General features: G+C 46.8%; 1 protein-coding gene across 3 annotated transcripts in view; it reads left to right on the top strand.

The window, feature by feature from the left end:
- Positions 1-19,356, top strand: part of Tbc1d30 (TBC1 domain family member 30) — an 82,113-nt gene extending 62,757 nt beyond the window's left edge. For 2 of the 3 annotated variants that reach the window (XM_029482889.1, XM_021174293.1), the window contains 4 exons: positions 3,908-4,020; positions 7,726-7,865; positions 11,461-11,667; positions 15,528-19,356. In XM_029482889.1, coding sequence (XP_029338749.1) covers positions 3,908-4,020; positions 7,726-7,865; positions 11,461-11,667; positions 15,528-16,327 — 1,260 coding nt within the window. In that variant the 3' untranslated portion in view covers positions 16,328-19,356. Of the gene's footprint in view, positions 1-3,907; positions 4,021-7,725; positions 7,866-11,460; positions 11,668-12,188; positions 12,249-15,527 lie in introns of all 3 variants that reach the window. The other variant, XM_029482890.1, reaches the window with a different exon arrangement.
- The last annotated feature ends 6,652 nt before the right edge of the window (positions 19,357-26,008 follow it).

Raw genomic sequence — 26,008 nt, 5'->3', positions numbered from 1 at the left:
TAGTGGAAGGCCTTACTAGGAATCTCTGGTAATCTATAACTTGGATGCACGAGTTCCACGTATCCAGCCCTCTGGGTAAAGAACCAGGCATGTTCGTGATCATGGGACAAATGTGCCTTCAGCCATGTGAGACCTTCACACACGAGTGTGTCCACGTGAAGAAGGGTTGTGGGTGAGCTTGCTTCAGGATGCAGATGACTGCTTTGAGGTGCTAACCGCAAATAAACAGCAGAGGAAGGAGAGAGCCAGGGAGCCCCAAGCCTGCCAGGCAGCTGCAAGCCCAGCAGTCCCTGGTCTGTTCTTAGGGGCTCTGATCATGCATGATTGGAGCACAGCCATCTGCCCCAGGCGGGATGGGGTCAGGTTGGGGGCATGAAGTAACAACTGCTCACCCAAAGCTGCGTCAGGGGACACCGCAATTCCCGGTTATGGAATTGAACCGGCCCCTTCACAAGTACCAGCAATTTGTCGATGGGGTAGATGTTAGGGTGGACCAACTCAAAGCCCTGGATCTGGGCCTGAGGGTGAGCTTTCCAGTGCTGTCCCAGCTAGCCCATCCAGTGCTGCAGCGAATAAGGGCAGAGCCAGCTGTCTGCTCTCATGACTTTGGGGCCAGCTCATCTGTGCCTATACCAGAGAAGGAGCTGGGCCAGCCGGTGAGGAGACAGAGCTAGTTCTTTCACACAGATGACCCCATGACCCTGGGGCCAGCTCTCTGGCAGGGGCATAGTAGGTAGGGGTAGGGATAGGGTTGGGGAGAACATCTCTCCTTCATTCATTCCACTTCATGGCAGACAAGTTGCAGGGCCAGCTTTCTCAGGGCTGGCTCACCCTTGTCCATCACGGTCAACTCTACTGTGCCATTCAGGCAAAACGCAGGGTCTGCTCTCCCAACTGCTGCAGTAGGTGAGGGGCAGGGCCAGCTCTCCTGCCTGTTGAGGTTGTGTGTGTGTGTGTGTGTGTGTGTGTGTGTGTGCGTGTATGAAATCTTTTAAAACAAAATATAAATGATGTGAATTTCTTAACTGTTTGAATCAAGTTCTTCAGTTATTAAGACAAAAATTTGCATAAAGGGCAGGGTCAGGTGATTCCTGGCTCAGTCCTGGGGTGACATGTGTGTATGGTGTCAGATACAGTTGACTCTATTCTCCCTGACTGACATCTGAGAGGAGGTACTTCCTTGGGTTCAAAGTCAGAGCGCTAAGAATATGGTTCTACACTTTTCAAAAGATCATGTGGAGCAAAGAGAAGATTCTGTACTGGGAATGAGCCCACTGGCCATCTTTGTGAGATCAAACATGAGAATCCACTATTCACATAATTATACAAAGCACTTCAGGCAGGTAGTATGTTAAACATGGTATCACAAAATCTACACTAACGCTGTCCAGGTTAGCAGTGGTGGCACATGCCTTTGGGAGCACTTGGGAGGCAGAGGCAGGCGGATTTCTGAGTTCGAGGCCAGCCTGGTCTACAGAGTGAGTTCCAGGACAGCCAGGGCCTCACAGAGAAACCCTGTCTCAAAACAAACAAACAAACAAACAAACAAACAAACAAACCAAAAGAATCCAAGCACTGACACTCACGTGCACACCCTGTGCACACCCCGTGCACACCTCCCTGGTTTTAACTACCCACCTCCTGCTGGAAGGAATTGTCACCCTGGCTTTCACACCCCGCATTTTCCAGACTAAGCTCGGAAGCCTAGAATGGCTGGGGACTGATCACCTCACACGCCATACTAATGAGAACCACGAGAAGAAGCCTTCTGCTGCTTCTTCTTCGGGTGTGGGGAGAGTTGTGTAGTGTTGCTAAATTTATACTGCGTCTCAGCCTTGTGGCTCATCATGGATGTAGTGTATGGGAGGTGCTCCCTTAAAAACAATGTGTAGGCTGTGCAGTCTTGCAAAATAAGCATAAAGCATCAAAGAGAAGGGACGGTGGCCTACGGTTACTTGTGTGAGATCTTGAACTGGTATATATAAAGGTATATAAAGCATATAGGTGGCTGGCAGGAAGTTCAGGGACAGTTGTAGGGACAGATGCATCAAAACTGAAGTGAACTGTCACAGTAGCGTCACAGAAATTGCCAGTTGAACCAGCCACACTCCGTTCAGAGCTCTCCCCTTCCTACCCAAGGAGCGCCTCAGCCCCAGAGGTCTGGCAGAGATGGAAAAACCACTTAAAAATAGTTTCCTAGACCATCAATATATATATAGTTTTTGAAGATTTATTTATGTTTACTTTATAAGCACAGGTGTTGTGCCCACTTGAATGTATGTTTACTGTTCTCACGCCTGGGATCCACAGAGGCCATGGTGTTGGAGCCCCTGGAACTGGAATTACAGGCTGTAGTGAGCTGCACTGTGGGTGCTGGGGACTGAGCCTTGGCCCTTCTAGGAGCAGCAAGTGCTCTCAACTGCTGAGTCATTTTTTTCTCCAGTCCTTTCCTCAGGATATTTGATTGGCTTCTATCAAGAAATGATAGCATTACCAATGCACATTTGCTAGTGAGGGGGGCTGGGTGGCTGAGTGGGTGAGTGTGGGGCAAGTAAGATTTAAGAGTAAGAGAACCAACCCTGTCCTTTTCTTCAGGCTGATGCAGAGTTTTCAAGGTCTGGTGTAAGCCCAAGTGCCCTTCCCCCAACCCCCCGTTTTGGAGATAAGGATTCTCTGTCTATCCTTGGCTGTCCTATAACTGTAACTAGCTCTGTAGACTAGACTGGTCTAAAACACAGAGACATGCCTGCCTCTGCCTTCTGAGTGCTGGGGCTAAAGCATGCCAGACCACACCTGGCTCCCTTGTTTTTATTTATAGGATTTTTTTTTTTTGATAGCCTATGCTTCATCAACCTACCATTGTTTTTTCTTTTCCCTTCAAAAATAGCAGCTATCAGTTCTAGCTTAGAGCTCCTCCACAGGCATTGGGAACGGTGGTCCCCTTGGAGAAAGCTCGCAGTCAACTACAAGGTCATCCACGAAACTTAATTTGATTCAGAAAGCTGATATCAGTGCCCACGAAAGTTATCAAAACACTTTAAACAAGCCAGACCTGGGAGGGGCATGTGTGGGTTCTTTGGTGCTGACACGCCTCTCCGATGGCAAGAGGATGTGAGATGCCTGAATTCCCCTGCCCATGCCCCTTATTTGGAATTTTCAGCATTGTGGAGGGTCACTCGTGTGTTTATCGGAACAGGTTGGCTGCCCCTTATCTGAAGTGCCTGGACTAGAAATGACTCGGGTTTGGGGGTGTTTGCATGTGTACAATGAGAAATCTTGGGTATAGAGCGCAAATCTAAACATAGGATTTTTTTTTTATAAGTCATAGGATGTTCCCCCTTGTCTCTGAAGTTAGTATTATACCATACTTTGAGAATATCCATATTTAGTCTGTAACCCACTACATGGGTTAGATGTGGAATTCTTTTGTTCCTTTTTTAGAGATGATGTTGGTACTCAACTGTTTCAGATTTTAGAGTCCTTTGCCTCAAGGCTTAGAGACGATACCCAATCTGCAATATTCCTAGGTTTTTAGTTCATCTGCTAGGATCTCATGTAGCCTAGCCTGGCCATAAGCACACTGCTTAGCCATGGATGACCTTGAACTTCTGACCTCTGACCTTCTTGTCGCCCTCCTGGATGCTGGGGTCTTGTTCCACCACACCATGTTTATGTGGTGCGGGGTGGGGACTGAACTCAGGACCTATGAGGTGAGCTACATCCCCATCCCTGCCTCACACACTGGCCTGTCTCCAGGGTAGATGTTGTCTCTCCCAGTTGCCCTGTAAGGAGCAATATCTTTCTCTCAGGCCTCAACCTGCTGGAACTTTTAACTCCTTCAGTTTGGGACCCATGAGAGTCACTGGGTCACTCTCTGAGACCTGGTGGCTTTGCTTTTGTTTTCCAGACCGTGTATTCGATGGCCCCGTTCCCATTCCCGCAGTTGGCAGAGCTGAGGGAAAAGTACACCTATAACATCACGCCATTCCCAGCCACGATTAAGCCCACTTCGGTTTCGGGGTAAGTTTTTTTTGTCTTGTTTACATAATGGAAGATTTAATATATTTTTTTTTATTATTATTATTTTCATTTTTTTTTACAGTCGAGTCATTGCCCCCCTCCTGGTCCGCCCTCCCGCAGTTCCTCATCCCATTCCTCCTCCCCCCTGTCTCCAAGAGGATCCCCCACCCAGGCCTCCCCACTCCCCAGGGCCTCAAGTCTCTCGAAGGTTAGATGTGGGAAGACTTAATATTTTAATATTTGTTTTTGTAAGTTAATATTTATTAAGCCCTCAGATATGTGCAAAGTAACTTGATACTTAAAAATCTGAATGACTCTTTCCCAAAGGTTTATACACTTAGATTTAAGAGAGCTTTTCAAAGGGTGCTTTCCAAACAAATTGGGACATGAAACTGAAGGAAAATGTAACAAACCTGGAACTCCTTTAAAGATGTAAAATACTTAAGATCTCAGTAATTTAAACTGTGTGAAACTGGTTACCAATTAGTGAATGAGCTGATTTGGAAGGTCTCTCTCTCACTCTCACACACATACACACACACACACACACACACACACACACATTGACAAGTACATCAAGAATCTAGGATGGGAAAAATTGCCAGAGAAGATCAAAATCAATGGTCATGCTCCAGTGGAGTAGTTAGAAAAGAGCAGCTCCTCACACCAACGTATTCTGGGTGAATTCCATCTGGATTAAAATGTTAAGCGGTGAAGAAAGAAAGAGAGAGAGGGAGGGAGGGAGAGAGGGAAGGAGGGAGGGAAAGAGAGAGAAAGAAAAAGAAAGAAGGAAGGAAAGAAAGAGAGAGAGAGAGAGAGAGAGAGAGAGAGAGAGAGAGGTCTACTTAACAGAAGAAAATGTAAAAGACACCCCCCTCCCCTTCTTTGGAATGTAGGAAGACTTAGTACCTGACTAAACAGTTCAGAAACAGAGGGGAAAGTATTAGATTTACATACATTAAAAGATTTTCTTACATGACCTAAACCAAAAAATAAAATAAAATAAAATAAAATAAAATAAAATAAAATAAAATAATAAAAACAGACTTGCCCAGACCTAGTCTAGCATCATATTATTAAACAAAAAAGGGGGAGATGTAGGCAGCCACAAGCCCAAAAGATGGCGCCGACCTCCGGTACACCAGCGCCATAAACAACGCCATTGCACAGGCGCCAGCCCGAATCTGGTGCCAGCCCCTCCCGAGCGGGTGTTACATATCAAAGTGCCGACAGACTGACAAATCCCAAAAAGACTCTCTCCAGCTCTCCCCAGTGCTGGGGTGGATATAAACAGTCCTCCTGGGGTTTCCAGAGTCCCCCCCCCCCACCCCCCCACCCCCGTAGCATAGAGGTGTTCCTAAAATAAAAAAAGGCTGTTAAAAAAAATCCGACCGTGTTGCGTTTTTTTCTTGCTAGACAAGATAAACACAACAAAGTGGTGGCCCGTACGGGGAATGAAGGAGTCCCTCTATAACCAGACTTAAAAACATTTGCAGAAATACATTTTTTAAGCTTCTGCAAGATAGAGACTAATCTCTCTAATATACAGACTTCCTAAAAATTAATCAAAGATGGCGGCCGTGCTGATCAAAGCGTGCGGGGGTGTGGGTGTGTGTGTGTGTGTGAGAGGGTAGGGCTACTCTGTTAGCACCAAGAGAAATCCAGCTTAAAACAGTCGATTCTCTTTTGTATGTTGGTCTGTCTTCACCTGTCCGAGGGGCATAAATCCATATGCTTGGTACTGTTCTCTGTTGGCAAGGTTGTGAAGACCTTCTGTTTTGTTCTGTTTTGTTTTTAAATGGAGTTCCATCTCATGTATAACAATGTGCAGTGTTTGAATCAGGTTAAATATTCACCCTCTGATACCTTTCTAAAAATACATTTTTATTTGTTGTGAGGATTCCCTTCATGTGTATATATATCTATTTGTGTGTGCATGTATGTGCATGTGTGTGTGTATTTAAATCATATCCACCTCTTTCCCTCCTTCAGCTCCCCTTGGCAGCCAAAAGTCCCTTCCCAATGTAATGGCCTTTCTTTTTTGGTCACCCTCTGAGTTAGATTAGTGCCCATATGCCCATGGGTGTGGGGCCAGCCATCTGAGCAATGGCAGCCAGTGATTACATGCTCGGAGAAAAATGGCTCTCCATGGGCCAGCGCTCATTAGCTGCCTATAGCTCCCCAGCACGGGGTGGGGACCTCACGAGTTCCTCCCCCACCTATGCTGGAATTTGGAGTGGCTTGACCTTGTGCAGGGAACCACAGCTGCTGTGAGCTCAAGGATGTCATGGCCACTTCATGTCCAGAGAACAGCAGCATTTCACAGCGCCCCTCCCACCCTACAGCGTCCCTCTCATCTTGCAGCGCCCCTCCCATCTTCCATTGTTCCTCCCACCCTGAAGGCCTCTCCCATCCTCCAGGGCCCCTCCCATCCTCCAGTGCCCCTCCCGCCCTGCAGCGCCACTCCCATCCTGCAGCACTTACATTTTTTTTTCCTGTCCCCATTTGTTCTGTCTCCAAGTTTTGACTTGAACACCCAGAAGTCACTTCTGAGCTCTTAGAACAGTTTGGAGTCTCCACATTAATTGCTGCCCAAAGTAAAACGAAACTTCTTTGATGATGATTGAGAGCAGCACACGTCAGTGGCTATAAACATAACTATTTAGAAAGCTGTTCAACAGTGTGACTACTTAACAAAACACCAGTAGCAGGTTCTCCCACTCCTCAGGGCCTGTGACCTCCCCAGCCACAGGCTTTGCCCAGGTTTACAGCCGCAGGCATGAATGTCCTCCTGTGGAACATGTTTCAAATCCCATCAGAACATAGTTGGTTGCTCCTGTAATAGTGTTGCCGTTTTGGGCATAGCTTCCCGGCAGTTTAATGCTGTGGTATGCAAGGTCCACCACTAGATACGATCGTGGGTGGAGACAGATAATCTTATACGTTGTGGATTAGAGGTTCCTCAGGCTTTGGGACAATCTGATAGTATTTGCCCCAAATACTGGTGTGTGTTTCACTTCACTCAGCAATTCTGTATATAACCCTCCCCCAAAGATTTATTTCTACATATGCAAAACACATAATTTTTGTCCTAGGATAGTACTGGAAACCATTCAGGTGGGCATCTTTAGCAGCCTGGCTAATGAACATAGGCTGTGTAGATTTAATACAGCTATGGAAAAGATCAAGGAAGCTCTATGTAAAATATTGAAATCTTTTATGATTAAAGGTACAAAGGTGTATATATATATATATATATATATATATTCATATTTATATAAAAATCCACAGTTATGTCTTTTTATCTATACATAGATAACTAGAGAATATAAAAGAAACTGCTAGTAAAGTTGACCTATGGCAATTAGATGGGACAAGACCCAGGAAAAAATTGGCAAAGAATGGTGGGAAATTTACAAATCTCACGCGCTCCCGCATACACACACACACGCACACACATATGCACACATGCATGTGCACACGCATACACACACACACTCACATACACATGTGCACAGAGACTTACACTGTCACATACACATGAATATACGCATACATGCACATACACACATGCACATGCATATACACACGCACACACAGAGACTTACACACACAGTCATGCACACCATTTAAATACTGTGACTCTATTCCTTTAAAAAAATTGATATTTTCACTATTTCTTTTCCTTCCTTTATTCTTCCCAAGGCGACACAGTAAGGCCAGAGATAGTGACGATGAGAATGGCCCAGATGATGAGGATGCTGTTGCGAGTGCCGTGGGGTGCCTTGGACCGCTCAGTGGGCTCCTGGCACCTGAACTGCAGAAGTACCAAAAGCAGATTAAAGGTAAGGAGGGGCCTTGTTCAGATCCTGATAGAGTTGGTTCTATCAGACTGCTAGGATCTACCTGTAGCCTCGGGCTCCTACTGCTCTGACCAGTTCTTCAAAGCAGCAGAGCAAGTTTGCCTCCTCCTCTACCTGAAATCTCTCAAGCCCTTGAGGATGGCCATCATGTCTCCTAAGGTTCTCTTGAAGGCCCATGTTTAGAAGTGCCTGCCTGCCTGCTTGTCCTCACCTGTGCCCACCTGTGCCTGCCCACCTGCCCATCCCCTCTCTTTCCACTCTCTCCCACATCCCCTTTCTCTCACGCTGAATCTAGAGCCTCACTCAAGCTAGGGAAGGGCTTACTCACCAAGCTATATTGCCGGCTCTCTTAAAGAGCTCATTTCTCATAAGGTAGGATTCTAGACCTTTTGGTATTCTATGAATCCACCCTAGGAGTTCTATGATTTGGTATTGTCTCTGTTAAAAAGGGTGCTCTGGATCAATGACCATACTTTATTTCTCTCACAGAAGTGACTTTCTCTGGGGTATACAGTACAGTCTAATGAGCTTTTAGATGTAGCCTGTGGTTTCCCCACTGGGTCCCTTCCTGTCTGACTTCTAAGTCATCTCTGACTTAGGATATTTAGTCTGCCTCTTCAAATTAAGAGGCCAATTCTCCTGTCCAAAGAGGGCAGAAACGTGCATCCAGAGACAGACACATAGGCCCCTCTGCGTGATCTTGACCTCCTACCAGCTTTGATATCTTGACATTAATGAGCCATCTGATCAAATTTTGCTTATTGTTGTTTATTTTTGTTTATTACTTAAAAGGTGGCTGCTGGTACTGCTTTTTGGTTGTGATAGTTTTGAGTGTACTACCCAAGGCGGGACTCGTTTTGAGATTGTTTGAAGCAGTCTTTGTCTTACTAACTTTTCCATTGTTACGATAAGACACCACCATGACCAAGGCAACTCATAGAAGAAAGAGTTTATTTGGACTTACAGTTTCAGAGAGTTGAGTCCATGACCATCACAGCAGGGAGCATGGCAGCAGGCAGGCAGGCATGGTGCTGGGGCAGTAGCCAAGAGCTTACATGCGAGGTAAGCACAAGGCAGAGAGCTCAGAGCCCGCCCCCTTCTCCAACAGGCCACACCTCCTGGTCCTTCTGAAACAGCTCTACCAGCTGGAGCTCCATTATTCAAATGTAATGAGCCTCCTATGGGGCCTTCTCATCCAAACCACAGTAGACTCATACATCTGGGCATTGCCTCCTCCTTCCAAGTGCTGGGGCTACAGGCATGCACCACCATGCTGGGCTTACATGGTTCTGAGGATTGACCACGCTTTGTGCATGCTAGGCAAACCCAGTACCAAGTGAGCTACATGCCCAGCTTCCACCTGCTTAACGATTGGGTTCATGTTTAGAAATTCATTGAGTTGGATAGACTTCGGGTCTGCTTAATTCTGGTGTATGTTTTTATGTATGTCCCAGTTTTCTTTTTTATAATAAAGTTTGTAAAATTATAAGAAGTTCCACTGGGGAGTGGGGAAGGCTGGGTTCACACTGCTCTGTGCATGTCTGTGTGTGTGTGTGTGTGTGTGTGTATGTGTGTGTGTGTGTCTGTGTATGTGTGTGTCTGTGACATGCACTCTTCTCTCAGCTTTTAAAACAAGCTTTGAAAATCTGAGCCCAGTGAGGTTTCTTTGATTTCTGCAATGTCTTCTGTTCCCTTTCTTGTCTGAATTTCAGCTTTTAGATTTTTAGACATGGAATTAATTATTAATCTCAAGTTTTTCTTTTTTAAAAAAAAGAGATTTATTTGTTATGTATACAGTGTTCTCCCTGCATGTATGCCTGCACTCCAGAAGAAGGGACCAGATCCCATTACAGATGGTTGTGAGCCACCATGTAGTTGCTGGGATTTGAACTCAGGACCTCTGGAAGAACAGTCAGTGCTCTTAACCTCTGAGACATCTCTTCAGCCCTAATGTGAAAGTTTTTTTTTTTTAATTTCATTATTTTGCTGTGTAGTTTTTTATTGGCCCTCCTTACTTTTAACAATTTGTTTTACTGATGTGTGTGAATGTACATGTTTGAATGCTTATGTACAGAAGAGGTTGTCAGATCTCTTGATGCTGGAGTGACACGTGTTTATGGGTCACTGAGCTATATAATGGGGTCTGAGGTCTGAACTCTGGTCCTTACCATTACAGGGAAACTGCCCCTAACCACTGACCCATCCATTCCCCAGTCCCAGTGCTAAGGGTTTTAAGTCTATCGTCTTGGCCTCTGGCCAGCTTTTGTTTTTCTTTCTGTGCAATTATAGACGAGGGTAGACATCACTGTCTCATAAATAGTGCTTTTTAGTGATTTTGTTCAACTTATCCATTCTTTTAATTCTCTTCCCTTTAGAGAAGTGATTTTCAGTAACCCATGTAGCAGATTTACAAGGTGCCCAGGGTTTCCCTGGAGAGGTTCCCAGCAGACATTAGCTGAGCTGAAATCTCTGTCTTTCATTGGTTCCTGGGATCAGCCTCACGCAGTGCCTTAGAGAAGTCTGCTTTTCTCTGTTCTCATCTAGACAGCCTGTGAATGCCACACTCACCAGAGCAAGGGTGTCTGGTACCTGGGTGTGACCTAACACCCATCACACACAATTGGAAAATGCTTGTTAGGTGTGCAAAAGGATCGGCTTCTTGTGGCACAGTGGTCGAGGTCTCATACATTTATAGAAGGTGTTACTTTTTAAAACGTAATGAAAATGTCTACAAATGGTTAATACATTCCTATGCAGATGAGAGGATGCTCGTACAGTAGCTACCTCTTGGTACTGTATTTTTCTGAGGGCTTTCTAGAAAATGGCATTTTTTAAGAGATTTTATTCATTTATTATTTTATGTATATGAGTACACTGTAGCTGTACAGATGGGTGTCAGCCTTCATGTGGTTGTTGAGAATTGAATTTAGGACCTCTGTTTGCTCTGGCTGGCCCTGCTTGCTCCTGTCAACCCTGCTCACTCTGGTTGACCCTGCTCACTCTGGCCCAAAGATTTAGCTGTCTTCAGACACTCCAGAACACGGATAGTTGTTAGCCACCATGTGGTTTCTGGGATTTGAACTCAGGACCTTCAGAAGACCAGCCAGTGCATTTACCCACTGAGTCATCTCGCCAGCCCAGTGTTGATCTTTTTTGTGTGTGTGTGTGTGTTTTTTTTTTTGAGACAGGGTTTCTCTGTATAGCCCTGGCTGTCCTGGAACTCACTTTGTAGACCAGGCTGGCTTCGAACTCAGAGATCCGCCTGCCTCTGCCTTCCGAGTGCTGGGATTAAAGGCGTGCGCCACCACGCCCAACTCAGCGTTGATTTTTAATTGGAGATAGTTGATTGTATGTCTATATCATGAAAAAGTGCCCACAAAATCAGTGAGCCACAGGGCTCTTTTCAGACCCACAAGCTCACTAGGGAATGCAGAAGCAAATCGAAGCCAGTACTAGGTAAATTCCAGAGGACGCTTTCCTAGTTTGGAATTTCTTGCGGGTTAAGACTGGCTGTAGGGTAGTTGGTTCCCATTTGCTCAGGTCCCCTCCGATGACTTTGTTCCTTCCCCGGGGACAGAAGCGACTGAGGAACAGACCCTCAGATCGAACAACATCGCAGAGCTGAGCCCAGGAGCAATCAATTCCTGTCGGAGTGAGTACCACGCAGCGTTCAACAGTATGATGATGGAGCGGATGACCACGGACATCAACGCCCTGAAGCGGCAGTACTCCCGAATTAAGAAGAAGCAACAGCAGCAGCTCCATCAGGTGTACATCAGGGCAGGTAAGGGGATGTTTCCATTAGTGTGAACTCCATCCCAGCGCATACAGGGACCCTAGGATGGCCTCAGAATTCACACTGCTGAGGCAGATAGCCCACACAAGCAAAGTAAGAGATCACTTTGTCTCATAGGATGGCTCCCAGTCTATCATGGAGGGGAAAGCAAGGTGGTGAGAGGGGCTGTAGGGGCTGAGGGTGGGGCAGCAGGAATGTGAGGCAGCTGTCATGCTGCACCCACAGTCAGGGAACAGAGAGAGCCGAGAGAGGTGAGTGCTGGGATCCAGCTTATGTTCTATCTTTCCTCCTTTTTTATTCGGTCCAAGACCCCAAGGGACAAGGCTGCTCATGTTCAGGGTGGGCCTTCCTTCCTCAGGGAACGTCTCGGGACACCTCACAGATACACCCAGACGTGTGTCTCCCAGGTGGTTCTGAGTCCAGTTGACAGTGAAGATTAGCCATTGAGTCACACACTGGTGTCCGACAGTAACCTATCTAGAACCTCATTTTCTACTTTATTTTATCAGGATCTAAAGAAGAACAGGACCTTGGGTTCTTCTTAGGTCCCGAGGAGCAGGCTGTGGATGGTATCATATCCTATTTACTTCGTGTGCTTGCAGAGAGGGATTTACAAATGATTAAAATGTGGCCGAGCTGTACAATCCTTGGACTTGAGAAACCTCAGAAAGTCAAGCGTGTGGGCGGGTGACCATAAAAAAAAAAAGTCAGGTAGTAATTTAACAGCTGTGACCATAGAAGACGGGAGACAGAAAAAAGAAATCTTGTGTCTCACCGATCTTGCTAGCTCTGGAATCTTGGGCCTGTATGAGGAGAACAACTGTGATTCGGTGAAAACGCTCTTTTCCAAGGATTGTCAAGCTTCCTTTTCACCCGTATAATCTCCCAAATCACAGGGGACAGTCCGCCTTGCTGTCTAATTTATGCTGATTGGGGAGTGAGTCTCCTGTTCCTGATGAAAATGTTGCCTGTCCGGAGTTCACAAAAAATACAAATTTGAAAAATGACTTCAGAGCATGTGACTGATCTTGGACAAAAACTGAAAAAAAAAAAAAAAAAACTTGGAAAAAACATCAGGAAAAAAAAAATTAGGGAAATCCTGAAGGCTCTTACTCCACTTTGAGTCAGTAAGAAAGCAGTATGAAGGAAACCCACAATGACAACGTATTAGCTTTCAAAACACTGGCCCACACATTTCCTCGCCTTGTCCTTCAATCTCCCAGGAAGGGTTAACAGGTTAGCATTTGTCCGGGGTTACAGCGACTGTGAGTGGTCAGGCCAGGGTGAGAGCCAGGGCAACTTTCATCCTTTGTGTAGCTGTTTTTCAGAAGCATCTTTGAGAGAATGGTGAACGGTTGCTGCTGGGCTTTAAGTTGGTCCAGTGGCTCGCTCTTTAGTCAGGAGTTGGCAAACCGAGGCTACAGACCAAATCCTGCCCACTGCTTGTTTGTAGAGTTTGTTCGTTTGTTTTGATAAAGTTTTATTGGAACACCGCTATTCGCATTTATTTACACCTTGGTTAAGGCTGCTTCATGCTCCAGTGGCTAGAAGATTTGCAGTCTAGAAAGTCTGCTGGTCCCTTCTCTAGAGCTCCCTTTGTTGTCCTTAAATCAGGGGACACTGGTGCTCAGAAGCAAAGTTACAGAGCGTTGGCTCTTTAATCTTAGGGTGCCCGGACAGTCATTTAGAGGCTGGCTGAAGTTCAGAACGCGTTCCAGCAAGTTTGCTGTGTGCTGAGGCTTCTTCAGCCTCTGGGTGGGGCCTGGACTTTGAGTAGCAAGGTTTTAGAGGAAGCGGCAGCAGATGAGATTAAATATCTGAGTTACCTTGAAGGCACAGTAAAGATTTCAGCTTCTGAGGATGGGAGGGGTGATGGGAATAGCACTTTAGGTACCAGATTCCCAGGGTAGGGAGGGCCTGAGGTCCCAGATTCCTAGGGTAAAAAGGATAGGAAGTCAAGGTCTTTAAGACCTGAGAGCTCCTGTTTCCTTGGGCATATTAGGGAAGATGCTGTTTGCAGTGAGCATGGGGGAAGCATTGAGAACAAGAAGGAACACGAAGGAGAGTAACTAAGATTTGAATAAATCATTGAAGGGTCTGAGAGAAGAGGGGAAAGGAGGACAGATTGTTTGGTGACATCAAGGTCCCAATGGAACCCGAAGTCAGGAACTCGAAGGGCCAGGATTCTGAAAAGAGAATGTAGGCCTTAGATCTGGGGTTGGAACTTCTCTGGGGTGTGGCAAAGGTGTAGGAACGCTGGCACGCATGGTGGGTAGTGCGGCTGAGGTTCAGCTGAGCAGCACACATGGAGAGCATTTAGTTGGCAATGTAAGGATGGATGAAGGGATGTGAGAAACTAGGACAACCAGGAGGCAGGCGCCTACGAGAGTGGGGGCAGGGAGGAGAGGGAGAGAGGGAGAGAGGGAGAGGGAGGGGGGGTTGGTTGGTTCAGGACAGGGCAGTGGAGGGTGAGGAGCCATTAGAATAGGCAATGGGCATGTCCGTCCCAAGAACCCTAAATTCACTGAGGGAGAGGGCAGCATATGAGGTGGAGATATGAATAACGCTTCCAGTGAGACTGAGATGTGACCGGAAGGAAATGATTAGAGTTGAGGAGGTGGAGGGAAGTCGGCCACACAGTACAGGCATCAGGGAGAGCGAGCTTTGCTCACATGGAGAGACTTCTCCTCCATGCTTCTGGCCATTGCCCTCATTTCCGGGGCTCGTGGTGTTAAATGCTAGACCACAGATAGGGATCTGGTCACAGCCTCAGGAGGAGGAAGCCAGCAAGCCATCACTGCCCCCCAGAACATTGCTGTTCTAATTGCTTTTTGGCTTCCAAAGCTCATTGAGCTGAGGGCGTAGTTTTCATATTCAGGGCCAGGCACTGGGTCAGCATGAGCCCACTGGGTTTACTCCCTCTGACAGTGTCTTCTGCACCCTGTAGCATGTCACTTTCCTGCCTCTCATGGTCCGATGACTCATGTCCTTAGAGTTTATTGTATTGTTTTCAATTTTTTTTTCAAAGATTTTCTAGATAACATGACCTCCAGGGTGGCTCTTCAGAGACAAACTCTGTAAAAATCATTAGGATACCTGAGCTTTCTTTAGGAACGCATGGGGCCAGCAGAGTCTCTGTTCCATTTTAGGTCCGTGTTAGAGTCTTCATAACTGACCATAACTGAAGGAACAGTGTGAAGGAGCGGGCAGCTGAGTTTGGTTTGTGGGTCATGAGGTTTCAGGCTGTGGTTGGTTGGCCCCATCCTCATGGCCTGAGATAGTCAGGAAGAGGAAGGAAGAGGAGGAGGAGGAGGAGGAGGGTGAGGAGGAGGTAGTGGTGGTGGTTATGGTAGAGAAAAACTGTAGCCAAGAAGCAGAGCCACAGGGAAAGAGACTGGGAACAAGGTACACCCTTCAGTGGCATCCACCCCCCCCCATGACCCACTTCTACGGGGTCACCTTTAACCACCTCCAAAGAGTTGATGCAATTTTAAATCCTGAGAGGAACAATTACCTCATGCTGTTAGGTCAACGTCCTGATGATGTCATCAGTGGCTGGATCTACCAGCTGTGGAGCAAGCCTTCCATACACGAGCCCTTTGGGGGGGATATACCCATTTAAACCACAATGTATCAGCCCACAGTGCTCTCTTATCTGAAGAGGGGGGGACTGGGTATCCCAGGCACTAGGGTTTGATTTGATTCGGTTTCTACTGTCCTCAGTCACATGGCTCTGCCAGCTTTTGGGGAAAAGATTTGGGGGGAAGAAATGCTCCGTGAGATTGCTGTTAAAGACAGCTGTGTTTCTGCGTGGTGTGTTTCACACGGACTTTCAACCTTTCTTTCAGACAAAGGGCCAGTGACCAGTATCCTCCCATCGCAGGCAAATAGTTCTCCAGTGATCAACCATCTTCTTCTGGGGAAAAAGATGAAAATTACAAACAGAGCAGCCAAGAACGCAGTGATCCACGTGCCAGGCCACCCAGGAGGGAAAATATCTCCGGTCCCCTATGAAGACATTAAGACAAAGCTCAACTCTCCATGGCGGACTCACATCCGAGTCCACAAAAAGAACATGCCAAGGACCAAGAGTCATCTGGGCTGCGGAGACACGGTAGGGCTGATAGAAGAACAGAGTGAAGGCTGTAAGGCCAGCAGCTTGGGGGCAGCCGAGGAGTTTCCCTCCGGTTGTGCAGTAACAGCTCACAGTGAAGGCAGCAGCGGTGATGGTGATGGAGGCGGCGGCACTCCGAGGACGATCGAAGGGCAGTCTCCGGAGCCAGTGTTTGGGGATGCTGACGTTGACGTGGCTGCAGTTCAGGTGAAATTAGAAGCCTTGGAACTGAACCAAAGGGATGCCACGGCAGAAACTGAACCCAAGGTGCACTTCCCCTGCCAGCGGCACGCTTCAGAGTTAGCCGATGCCCCTGGAGAAAACCTGACTGCCAGCAAACCTCTCCCCGGAAGCAACTCAAAACCCCCCATCTTCAGCCCCTTTCCCAGTGTCAAGCCACTGCGAAAGTCAGCCACGGCCAGGAATTTGGGGTTATATGGCCCCACAGAAAGAACCCCAAACATGCACTTCCCTCAGATGAGCAGGGGCTTCAACAAGTCCGGCATTGGGAACAGCAGCACCAAGAAGCGATGACGCCCCGAAGTGGCTCAGTGGCTAGACTCACGTGGCAGGCTATGCCCTTCCTGTTTCTTTTGTCCAATAAGAATGAACTGAGAGGTTCAGAGCTGAGCACCATCAGCCTGCTCCAAACAGGAATTGGAAGTTCCACGGTGGGGACCAGATGGGACCTTTGCCCATCTGCTGGGTAAAGTGGATTCTGGTGACTAAGTAAATCTTGTGCGTCTCAAGTATGGCGTTTCCCCAATTTTCCTTGTGAGCTCTTTAGAAAAGACAACCTGTAGACTGTTAAGCCCTCTTCTGGCCTTCTCAGGGCCTTTTTGGATCCCTGAAACAACACATTCCCTGACCTTTCTGTCCTCAGGAGGTCACTAATACTCAAGCATGAACGAACACCAGCTTGCTAGAACTAAAACCGTAGAAAGTAAGTTAATTAGTTGCAGAAAACTTCCTGATGTTCCTCTTTCTGCTCTGTTGGGGAGGGGAGGGAGTTTGTGTGTGTATGAGCAAGAGTGCCTGTGTGTGCTTGGGTGAGTGTGTGTGTGTGTGTGCGCGCGCACATGTGTATACTTTAATATCTGTCTTGAGATTATTTTTTATTGATATGCTAAAGCATAGCAAAAATGTCAAGATAGCCTTTCTTTAACTTTCTATTTCTACCTGTGAAAAAGAAAACCTTCAAATAAGTCAAAATTGAAGTTAATAACCAAATTGAAGACCATATGCAGACACACAGGTGGGCTATGCATTAAACAACTGCTCTGAATGGTTTGCTGATTGCCACCTTTCTGGAGGCTCATTTTTTTTTCTCCCATGCACTCGATGGGCTCTGTGTGGAACTTCAGCATCCTCTGAACGTGGTTCCCATAGCTACCGGCTCTCTCTCCACTGCAGATGCACAGCTCCAAACCAGAACATCGCACGGTGACTGTTACTTGAATTTTGTGGTTTCAGGTTGCAGTACTTTTGTTACTTTGTTACTTGAACACTGCCTTTCTCTGGAGAATGCCCTCTTTCCCCCCACGTTCTTTCTGTCCTTCCACTCCTACCCTGGTCCCAGCAGATCAGAGAGAGAGCATCTCTTGTCTCTACTATGCAGTTGGGAACTCTGAGCCACACAGGTTAAGTGGCACTTCAATAACTCACGGTAAATAATCTAGGGTTTTACAGGATCTAACTATGTTTCTAAGCTGGTCTATTGCTCTTTGTCCATGCGCACTGACTGACTACAGAGCTTGTATGAGCCAAGACTAGGAAGCTATTTAATACACAGCCTCCTGATTCAAAGGCTCGTTCTCTAGCTGGTATAGAGTCCCGGAATGGTGTTCACAGAATGAGTTGTGAAACTGCCTCACCATGAAAATTTAGTTCCTTTTCAACATGCTTCATGCGTCTATCCTTTGGATAAATGAAGGGCTCTCCACTCCGTCTCCACCATCATTAGCAGAATATAGTGACATCTTTACCTTCGTTTCCCAGAGCCTTTGGCAGTCTTCCCAGGAACTCTGTTGAAGCCGTCACTGTTGGTTTGAGTGAGTTGCTTTGCTATTTCTGAACCCAAATCTGGTTTCAGAAGGCTTTTACAATGAGAAGTACTCATTTTTTAATCAGATAGAGAGGAGTCGTGTGGGCTCTTTTGAATGAAAAACCACTACAGGAATGACACATTTAATCCCCCACATGGTATTTTTACCCCAAAGGATCCCAAGATGGAATAGCTGGTAAGTTGTTACAGTTTGGGCCTGGAGTTCTATCTGAAGTTAGCAGGCCACTTCCTCTGTCTGTAGGGAAGATTGTGGGTGGGGGGTTGTGTGGGCTTACTTTGCATTGCCACCCCCCAGATGATGAGACCCACTGTTTCCCAAAGTTAAGCACAAGAAGAGAATTTCTTTTATCTACTAAACTTCATTCACAACAACCACCTAATTATCATCTTTTCTCTTGATCATTCCAATTAAGCATCTCTCCCTCTTACACACACACACACACACACACACACACACACACACCCCATGACTGACTTGAATAGAAAATGGTTCTCTCTCCACCAAGTTCCCTGGCTCCTGAGGGTCTTCATGTTTGGAGGGAGGAGATGGATAATTAGGTGGGATTGTCTATCAACTGTTCTCTTAGTATCTCTTCCCCCCTATATCTTAAGAAAGAGCCGGATGAGACAGCTCAGGGTATGTGCCAAGTATTGATTGAACGAATAGCTGGAAGAATATTTGTGTGTGTGTGTGGTAAAAATGACCATGTCAATTTAGGAAACCCAACAGATTCCTGTTAAAGCTCTCTGTACTGATAACATGCATGCACTGTACCAGGTAATCACAATGTGAACGGACGGACTTCTGAGCCTTGCCACTTAGAGAACAAGAACTCTGTAATAGCCTCCCCTCCCCCGCCCCTCCCCACAGCATGTACAAAGGGGCAGTCGTGACTGTCCGTCTTCCCCACGTGTCGGACACTGTATGCAAACACCGGAAGAACTTAATACCTGCAGTTTGTTTCCGAGTCTGCCTGTACCCTTTCAGCACTTTTTCTGGAAGTCAACTGCACCTCAGTCCTCTCCAAAAAGATCTAGATCTAAACCTAGTTTGTAATGTCGATCTATGGCTGTAACTGTTTGGAACAATGTTCTCTCTCTCTTTTGTCTAGTTCTGAAGAACTGTACTGATCACAGAGATATATGCATAAAGATTCTCACTGTTGTGGTGGTGGAGTCATTTCCTGTCTGAATGTGTAGGAAGCATAGCGTTCCTTCCTCTTAGTTATTTCTCAACGCTCTCTCCTGTATCCCGCTTGATCACAGGAACGAGGGAGGCTCATTGAGGCTCCACAGGGCTCTGTTCATTCCTGCTCTTACCACTGCATGCAAGGCACCTTTTCATTTGCTCAGAAGGGGACAGAAGAGCAGGCTCCTGAATAGAACGGCCAGAGGGAGGAACGCAGGGAGGGAGAGATCATATGTATATGGTGTACATATAAGTTGACCATTAGACCTGCTCTTTTACTTTGTTTACTAAAGGAAGCAATAATATAAATTTACTTCTTGTTCTTTCAAAAACTGCGCCCGGACCGAGAGCTAGGGTCACGTGTCCAGCGGCTTGCGCCTCTCCTCATAGATTCTTATGTAATTCCCAACCTACTTCCATCGCCGCTTACAGCAGTCCTCTGAAGCAGCATTTCGAATACGTCATTTTCTCAAGTTAGAAAAGTAGCATATTTTAGAACCTTTCAACAACACAAGGGTTCATTCATTTAGAGCCGTGGATCTTTTTTTTCTGGAAGCGCGCATGCATGTGTTTGCTTCTCACAGCTGGGGGGGGGGGGGGGGGGGTTGAACTCAGGTCGCCAGGCTTCCATAAATAAGATTTAGAGACTATAGAAATAACTGAGATGGGGGTGGAGGGGTGGATCATAGCAACGGGAGCTTCTGTTTCCCACATGAGATCGTTCATTAAAGTCAGCAACATCTGTGGCCAGGAGCCTCTGCTTTAAAGCTATGGATGGGACGTGGGACGTGTTTGTGGATGATGATGGCTCACTGATAATGGTGGCTTGTACTCCCCCAAGCTGGGGAATGGATGGGGTCTGGCATCAGCTCCCATGCAGGACACTGAGTATCTTGGCCCCACTGTCATAACAAGACATCACAAACTGGGTGGCTTCATCAATAGATAGTTGTGGAGTTCTAGGGACTGGAGATCCAAGGTGAAGATATTGGTAGGTTTGGTGTTCATTGAAGAAGCACGCTCTTCCTGGTTTGTAGGTGAACAGGTGTGTGTGTGTGTGTGTGTGTGTGTAGTTGGAGGGGGGCGTTGCTCATCACCCATGTTCTATCATATTGCTGCCCGGGTGATCTTGGAAAAGGAAAATGTTAACAGGCCCATCTATCTATTCCTCTGACTTTCTGGAGGATTAAAGGGCAAACTCGTTAGGAAGATCCTGAATGATTCTCTCTTGTTTCCTCATGGTCTCTACCCGTTTGTCTGCATTCTTGATTTAGCATCTCCAGAACAGCAGTAGTGAGCATTTGTTGGGCTTCTGTGTGTCAGGCATTGTATGTCCCTCAGGGATCACTACTCCAGGAAACAAAGCAAGGTGGTTATACTCTCGACCATTGCCACCTGGCTGATAAATCACAGAGTATGATGTCTGGCCGAGGCCGGATAGTTTCCCTTGCTAGCTGCCTGACAAGAAGGTACATTAATTAGTTTTGTGTTATTGTGACAAATACCTGAAACAACCAAAAAGAGATTTCTAAGCTCACGCTCCCAGAACCTTCTGTTGATGGTTGATTGACCGTTGCTGTGTTGGGTATGTAGCAAGATGGTGGTGGTAGTGGGAGAAAGTCAACCACATTATAGCCAGATATCAAAAGCAACCAAAAAAAGGAAAAGAGAGTGCGGGAAGTGAATGTGGCCGCATGGGCTAAGACGGTTACTGCCTTGCCTGAGCATGCGCAGTGAGGCTGCATGCGTGGGCTGCCTGCCAGGCTGGACCGTTCCTCCTGATCCAGACCTGTCAGCCTATCATGACAGACCCGAGCTCGTGCCCGGAGTGTGTGTGAATTCTGATTGGATGAGGTGGGGTGGAGCTAGATGAGGTCAGTCGGCGTGAGTATAGGAGGGTTGTTTAGCCCTTGCCCTAGGTAGAAGCTAGTTATAGGGAGTTGTAAGAAAAGCTGCAAGAAGGAGAGCAAGTAAAGAAGCTACTGGGTGAACCCGACTTGGTGTCCGTGTCGTTCCTGTCTCCGCCAGAGTGGAGATGACCTGCAACAAGAGAGAAGTCTACAGCCTCTTCGAGGACACACCCCAATGATCTGGAGACTTCTCACCAGGCCCTCTTTGAAATTTTTCTACCTCATCTCAAATAGCAGCAGGGTGGAGACCAAGATTTTACCACACAGGCTTCTGGGAAAGACTTACTATGCAAACTATGACAGTCAAATATAACTTGAAGATTCCCCAAGGTCCCAGCTCCTCAATATTTTATTCCTCCATGTTCAGAGAGCTTAGACCTCTTCCTTGTTCCAGTTGGTCTGAGGAACACCCACTCATTCTTGTAGTCTTGGCACACCACATGAGCGGGGTCACTTATCTCTGCCACTTCCTCCTCCTAAGACCAAGGGCAAGCTATTTAACATTTGGGAACTTCAGTGTCCGTATCTGTATAACCACAATCGCAGGTTCATGGTGCCTGTTATGGTCATAGGCTATCCTTGCTGATCAGAATTTATTGCCTGCCTTCCATAACAAAGGACTGGCTTTGCCTGGTGAGCTAGCCCCCACCTCCCTCTGTCTATACTTCTGGTGAGATTGATGGCCCCAGAGTCCAAGGCCTAAGCTGAGAGCCCCTCAACATCTTCCTCCACCCTGGGTATGGTGACTGATCTTTGGCTCCCACTTGAGCAAAGAAAATCAATTCCTAGGCTCTCCTTTCAAGCTTTCAGGGGAACAGACTCACTTTGATCTATTGGACTTAAATTTGGAAGGGAAAAAGCCTGCAAGGCAATGCTGGCCACTGGCCGGTTATCATGAGGGGATAGCTTGTTGGAGAATCATGAAGTTGAAAAACAACACAGGCTCATTCCAAGTCATGTTGGCTTAGCACCAGACTTGACTCACAGCATTTCATCCTAATATCTTTTGTGACATCAGTTAACCACCTTCCGCTTCTTGATGATAGCCAGCTTGGTTGTATCACTGGTATGGAAAAGCACTTCTCCATTGCAGAGGTAACACAGACATCTTCTGAGATCTCTCTTATTTCCCCATCTTCTCCACCCTTATAGCAGAAAATATGGGGAAGTGAGGGGAGTGAGGTTGGGGGTATTGGGGCAGCTTTAGGGGGAGCATGGTGCCTTTAGGCCCTTTGAACCTCTGTAGGCCTTGAATCTTCTCCCCTCATGGGACACAATGCCAAGTATGACCCACACCCTGCCCCCACCCATATCTTGTCTGCCACATCTGTTGCTTTCATGGCTAAGAAAAGTAGAATGATTAAAAATGAGAACAGTTGCTTATTTGTTTGTTTGTTTTTTTGCTTTTTTTTAAACTCCCAAACTCAACAAAATTTAGAAGCCCCAGTGGTATATTTGGGAGCAGAATGGAATTTGAGTGAAATTCCTAGGTGGCCTCAAAGCAAGCTTCCTCCAAAAGCTCCATGTGTACCTGATGGTGTCTACAGTGTAGCGAGAGAGCTGGGTGGGGCCGGGCCTCTCAAGCCCTGTGGGGTTCAGCAGAGCCACAGGAGCACTCACTGGGAGCACGTAAGAAAGGCCTCCTGAGACATCGAAGAAAACCTCACCTTGTCAAGGGGACAGAAGAACTTGTAAGCCTTTTCCCAAAGCTGTAAACACAGTGGCGGAGTCACTGGTGGGAACAAGCTCTTACTTGGACCAAAGGGTGTTGAGGTCTGAGAAACGTTGAGTTGCCTACAGTCTAGGCAGTTAACTGAAAGTGAAGGTGTGCTTAAAGGTGCCCATGTGGCCATCCCCACATCCTAACAAAACACTACTACTACCATTAATAAAGCAAATAAAATCCAACCAAGCAAATATAGGTGCTTCTTTCAAGTGATGACCCGAGTAAGAAATGTTTGTGAATCAAGGGGTAGTTGCCCCTGGGAAGCCTGACCTGGGGAAGTCTAGGAAGGGCACGATCAAAGGTTTAAGTCAGTATCAGATGGCAGGCTCTCTACTCCCTTTGAAAACTGACTGATAAGGCATTTACATCAACTGAAAACTGAGTCCCAAGTATACCAAAATGTTATTTTTTCCCCCCAGGATATCCTGAAGTCTGTTTTCAAATGCCTTTACCACATAGAAAAGCAAGGCAATGCAGGTTTCAGGGTCCCCAGGAAAGATGCTTAGCCTATGTGTCAGCATGCGTAAGATCGCCTCAGTTCAAGTATGCCATAGCTTTAGTTTCCGTTGGAACACTGCTGTGACTTAGGGGACGCATTGATTAGCTGCCTTTGCCTTAGAGATGGACGTTCAACTCGTTGAAGTGAGTACTTAAATCCAGTGTCTTAGTTAGGGTTTTACTGCCGTGAAGAGACGCCATGACCAAGGCAACTCTGAGAAGGACAACATTTAACTGGGGCTGGCTTACAGGTTCCGAGGTTCAGTCCATTATCATCAAGGCAGGAACATGGCAGCATCCAGGCAGGCATAGTGCAGCAGGAGCTGAGAGTTCTACATCTTCATCTGAAGGCGGCTAGGAGAAGACTGGCTTCCAGGCAACTAGGATGAGGGTCTTAAAGCCCACGCCCACAGTTACACATCTACTCCAACAAGGCCACACCTCCTAATAGTGCCACTGCCTGCGCTGAGCATATACAAACCATAACATCCAGTAAAAGTGAAAAATCTGTTCAGCCAGTTCTCATTACATTCTGGCACGGATTTTGTTTTTGATGCCACCTGTGAACAGCTTGACAGCATGTCACAAATAAAATCTTTCCGACATGGGGTCCTGAGTTAGTCATCTTTCCTCAGGAAAGCAAACGGAGTCGCCACAGTTAACATCAACAGTTTTAGGGAATTCTTGGAGTCAGTGATGACTTAATAAGCCCTTCGTTCTGATGAAATGTAGTCTTAACCAGGGAGACAATGCTATCCTCTTTCTAGGCCTCTCTCAGTGCAGTCATGGAGGCAGCTATGACCAAGGACGACATTTGCTACTAACTTATTACTATGTATCTGGATCTTCTTTAAGTTTGCATCTATCAGGTTTCCCCCTTTGCATTTCCAGGTCGTATGAAATGTGGAGAGCATCCTTCTCTACTTCATACTTAGTAAAACATCCTGCTTTCCTTTGGCTTCTCTTGTGGTTTGCTTTTTATGCTTGTCTCTTTCTGGAATTCACTTTTACATGAGATGTGCATTAAAGTGTCCTCTTAACATATTTTCCCCAAGTGCTTACCCAGGCTGTCCACAGCATCTGTCAAGTGGTCCATTCTACTGACCTGAGTGCTGTTTTTACACCATGCTAAGTCCCTGTGTTTCTGGACTTCCAGAACTACAACCGAACTCTGTGTTCAAATTGCACTACCCAGGCAGTACAGAGCTACTCTGGCTAGGTAGGGGAAGGAGGCTACACCCTTTCCCATGCCTTCTCTTTCTTGCTGATGATAATCTAGATGTTCTGTAGAGATCTTAGGGTCCTGGAGGTCAGAGTTTGAAAGCCACCGATTTGGCCACTGCCTGTTTCTCACTGAAGGTGGAGAATCTCGCGGATGCCTCTTCCCGCCCCATGTGTATAAATGCCCGTGATAGGAGTCACATGAGGTGGTTGAAGAGCCCCTAGTTCATGTCCCAGACAGCTAGCTATGGAGGTATTTGAGAGAATTTTTCAGGAAAAGGGGACAGTCATACACAGAGTTCTGTATATGTATGTCCAACTACCAGGGACAGATGGGGAAATACAAACAGGTATAATGGACCATGGAGACAGAGGGAGTGTCGGGCTGCGTGTTCGCCTCGCACTGTGGTGCTCAGAGAACAGGCACGTTGCTCAGGGGAGGCAGAACGCCATCCGTAACTACCAGGGTTCTCAGTCGGTTTCTTCTCGGGTGGGAAACAGTGGCACCTGGGGTGTTTGCTTGTGGGTCCCAGTCTCCTGTGTACCCAGTTGCTGCTGGGGTACCGCAGGGAGTAGGCACGGAGATGCCAGGTCTTCGCTTCCTCTCAGGGTGTCTGTGGCCAGGCAGGAAGAGGAAAGGCTGCCTGTTTGGTTCAGAATGAGTCCCAAGAGTACAGAGGGGCTGGGAGAGAGAAGGCCTTCTTCCTGGAGATTTAGGCGTGGCTCTTTACCACGAAGCCCCGCCCCCACCCCGTGGCTATTCATAAAGAAGAGACTATTCTTGCTTGTTCAAACTTTTATTTGATTGCAAATGTAAATGCATACACCTTACTCAGGGTGAACCAGGGATTAAATACATTTTGCAGGAAGGGATGCCCAGGGAGGGAAGCTCATTGGCCTATCTTGATACCTCATTAGCATGGAGAACGCCAGGTTTTTATGCTATGTGGCTGATTGCATGGTCTATTGGGTGTGTGTGTATGTGTGTGTTCGTGCGTGCGTGTGTGCCATGGTTACACACAAGTAACACGGTTACAAGAACAATTAGATCGGGGCAGGGAGCTGGCTCCACTCCTGTCCTTCTTAATTCTGAGATTCTGAGTCTGCTCAGCCTTACCAGTTCTTCTGTCTGGTGGCAGGCCCCTTGTTCCACATGGGAGGACATCAGCTATCCTATCACTTTACCCCTTATTCCTTTGAGACAGAGTCTCTCACTAAACCTAGTTAGGCTGGCTGGCCAACCTGCAAACCTCTGCAAGCCCTCCTGTCAATCCCAGCATCCCCTACACTCTAGGGTTAGAGGTGAATGTGTCTTCTTCATGAGAGTTTTAAAGTTTCATCCAGTGTAGTAAGCAAACAACTGGCCACCACAGAGGTTAGGTAGTAGTTTTCATATGCGGTACACACTAGCAACCGCCTGCCTAGTGTATCTGCATTCTGGAAAGGAATCTGGCTGTGCATCGAGTATCAGGGGATTAACAGTAGAGTTAACCTACATTCTGGGATGAAGTGTTCAGTAAATTCCAGATGGGTCAAGTTAACGATTGTCATCTGTCAGGTTACATCTACTTGAGAGGAGAGAGAGCAAGCTTTGGGTTCTCCCGTT

Source organism: Mus caroli, chromosome 10 (genome assembly GCF_900094665.2).
Source record: "Mus caroli chromosome 10, CAROLI_EIJ_v1.1, whole genome shotgun sequence".
Classification (NCBI taxonomy): Eukaryota; Metazoa; Chordata; class Mammalia; order Rodentia; family Muridae; genus Mus; species Mus caroli.
The sequence above is the reverse complement of the archived record's forward strand: the minus strand, read 5'-3'. Positions and strand labels throughout refer to the sequence as shown.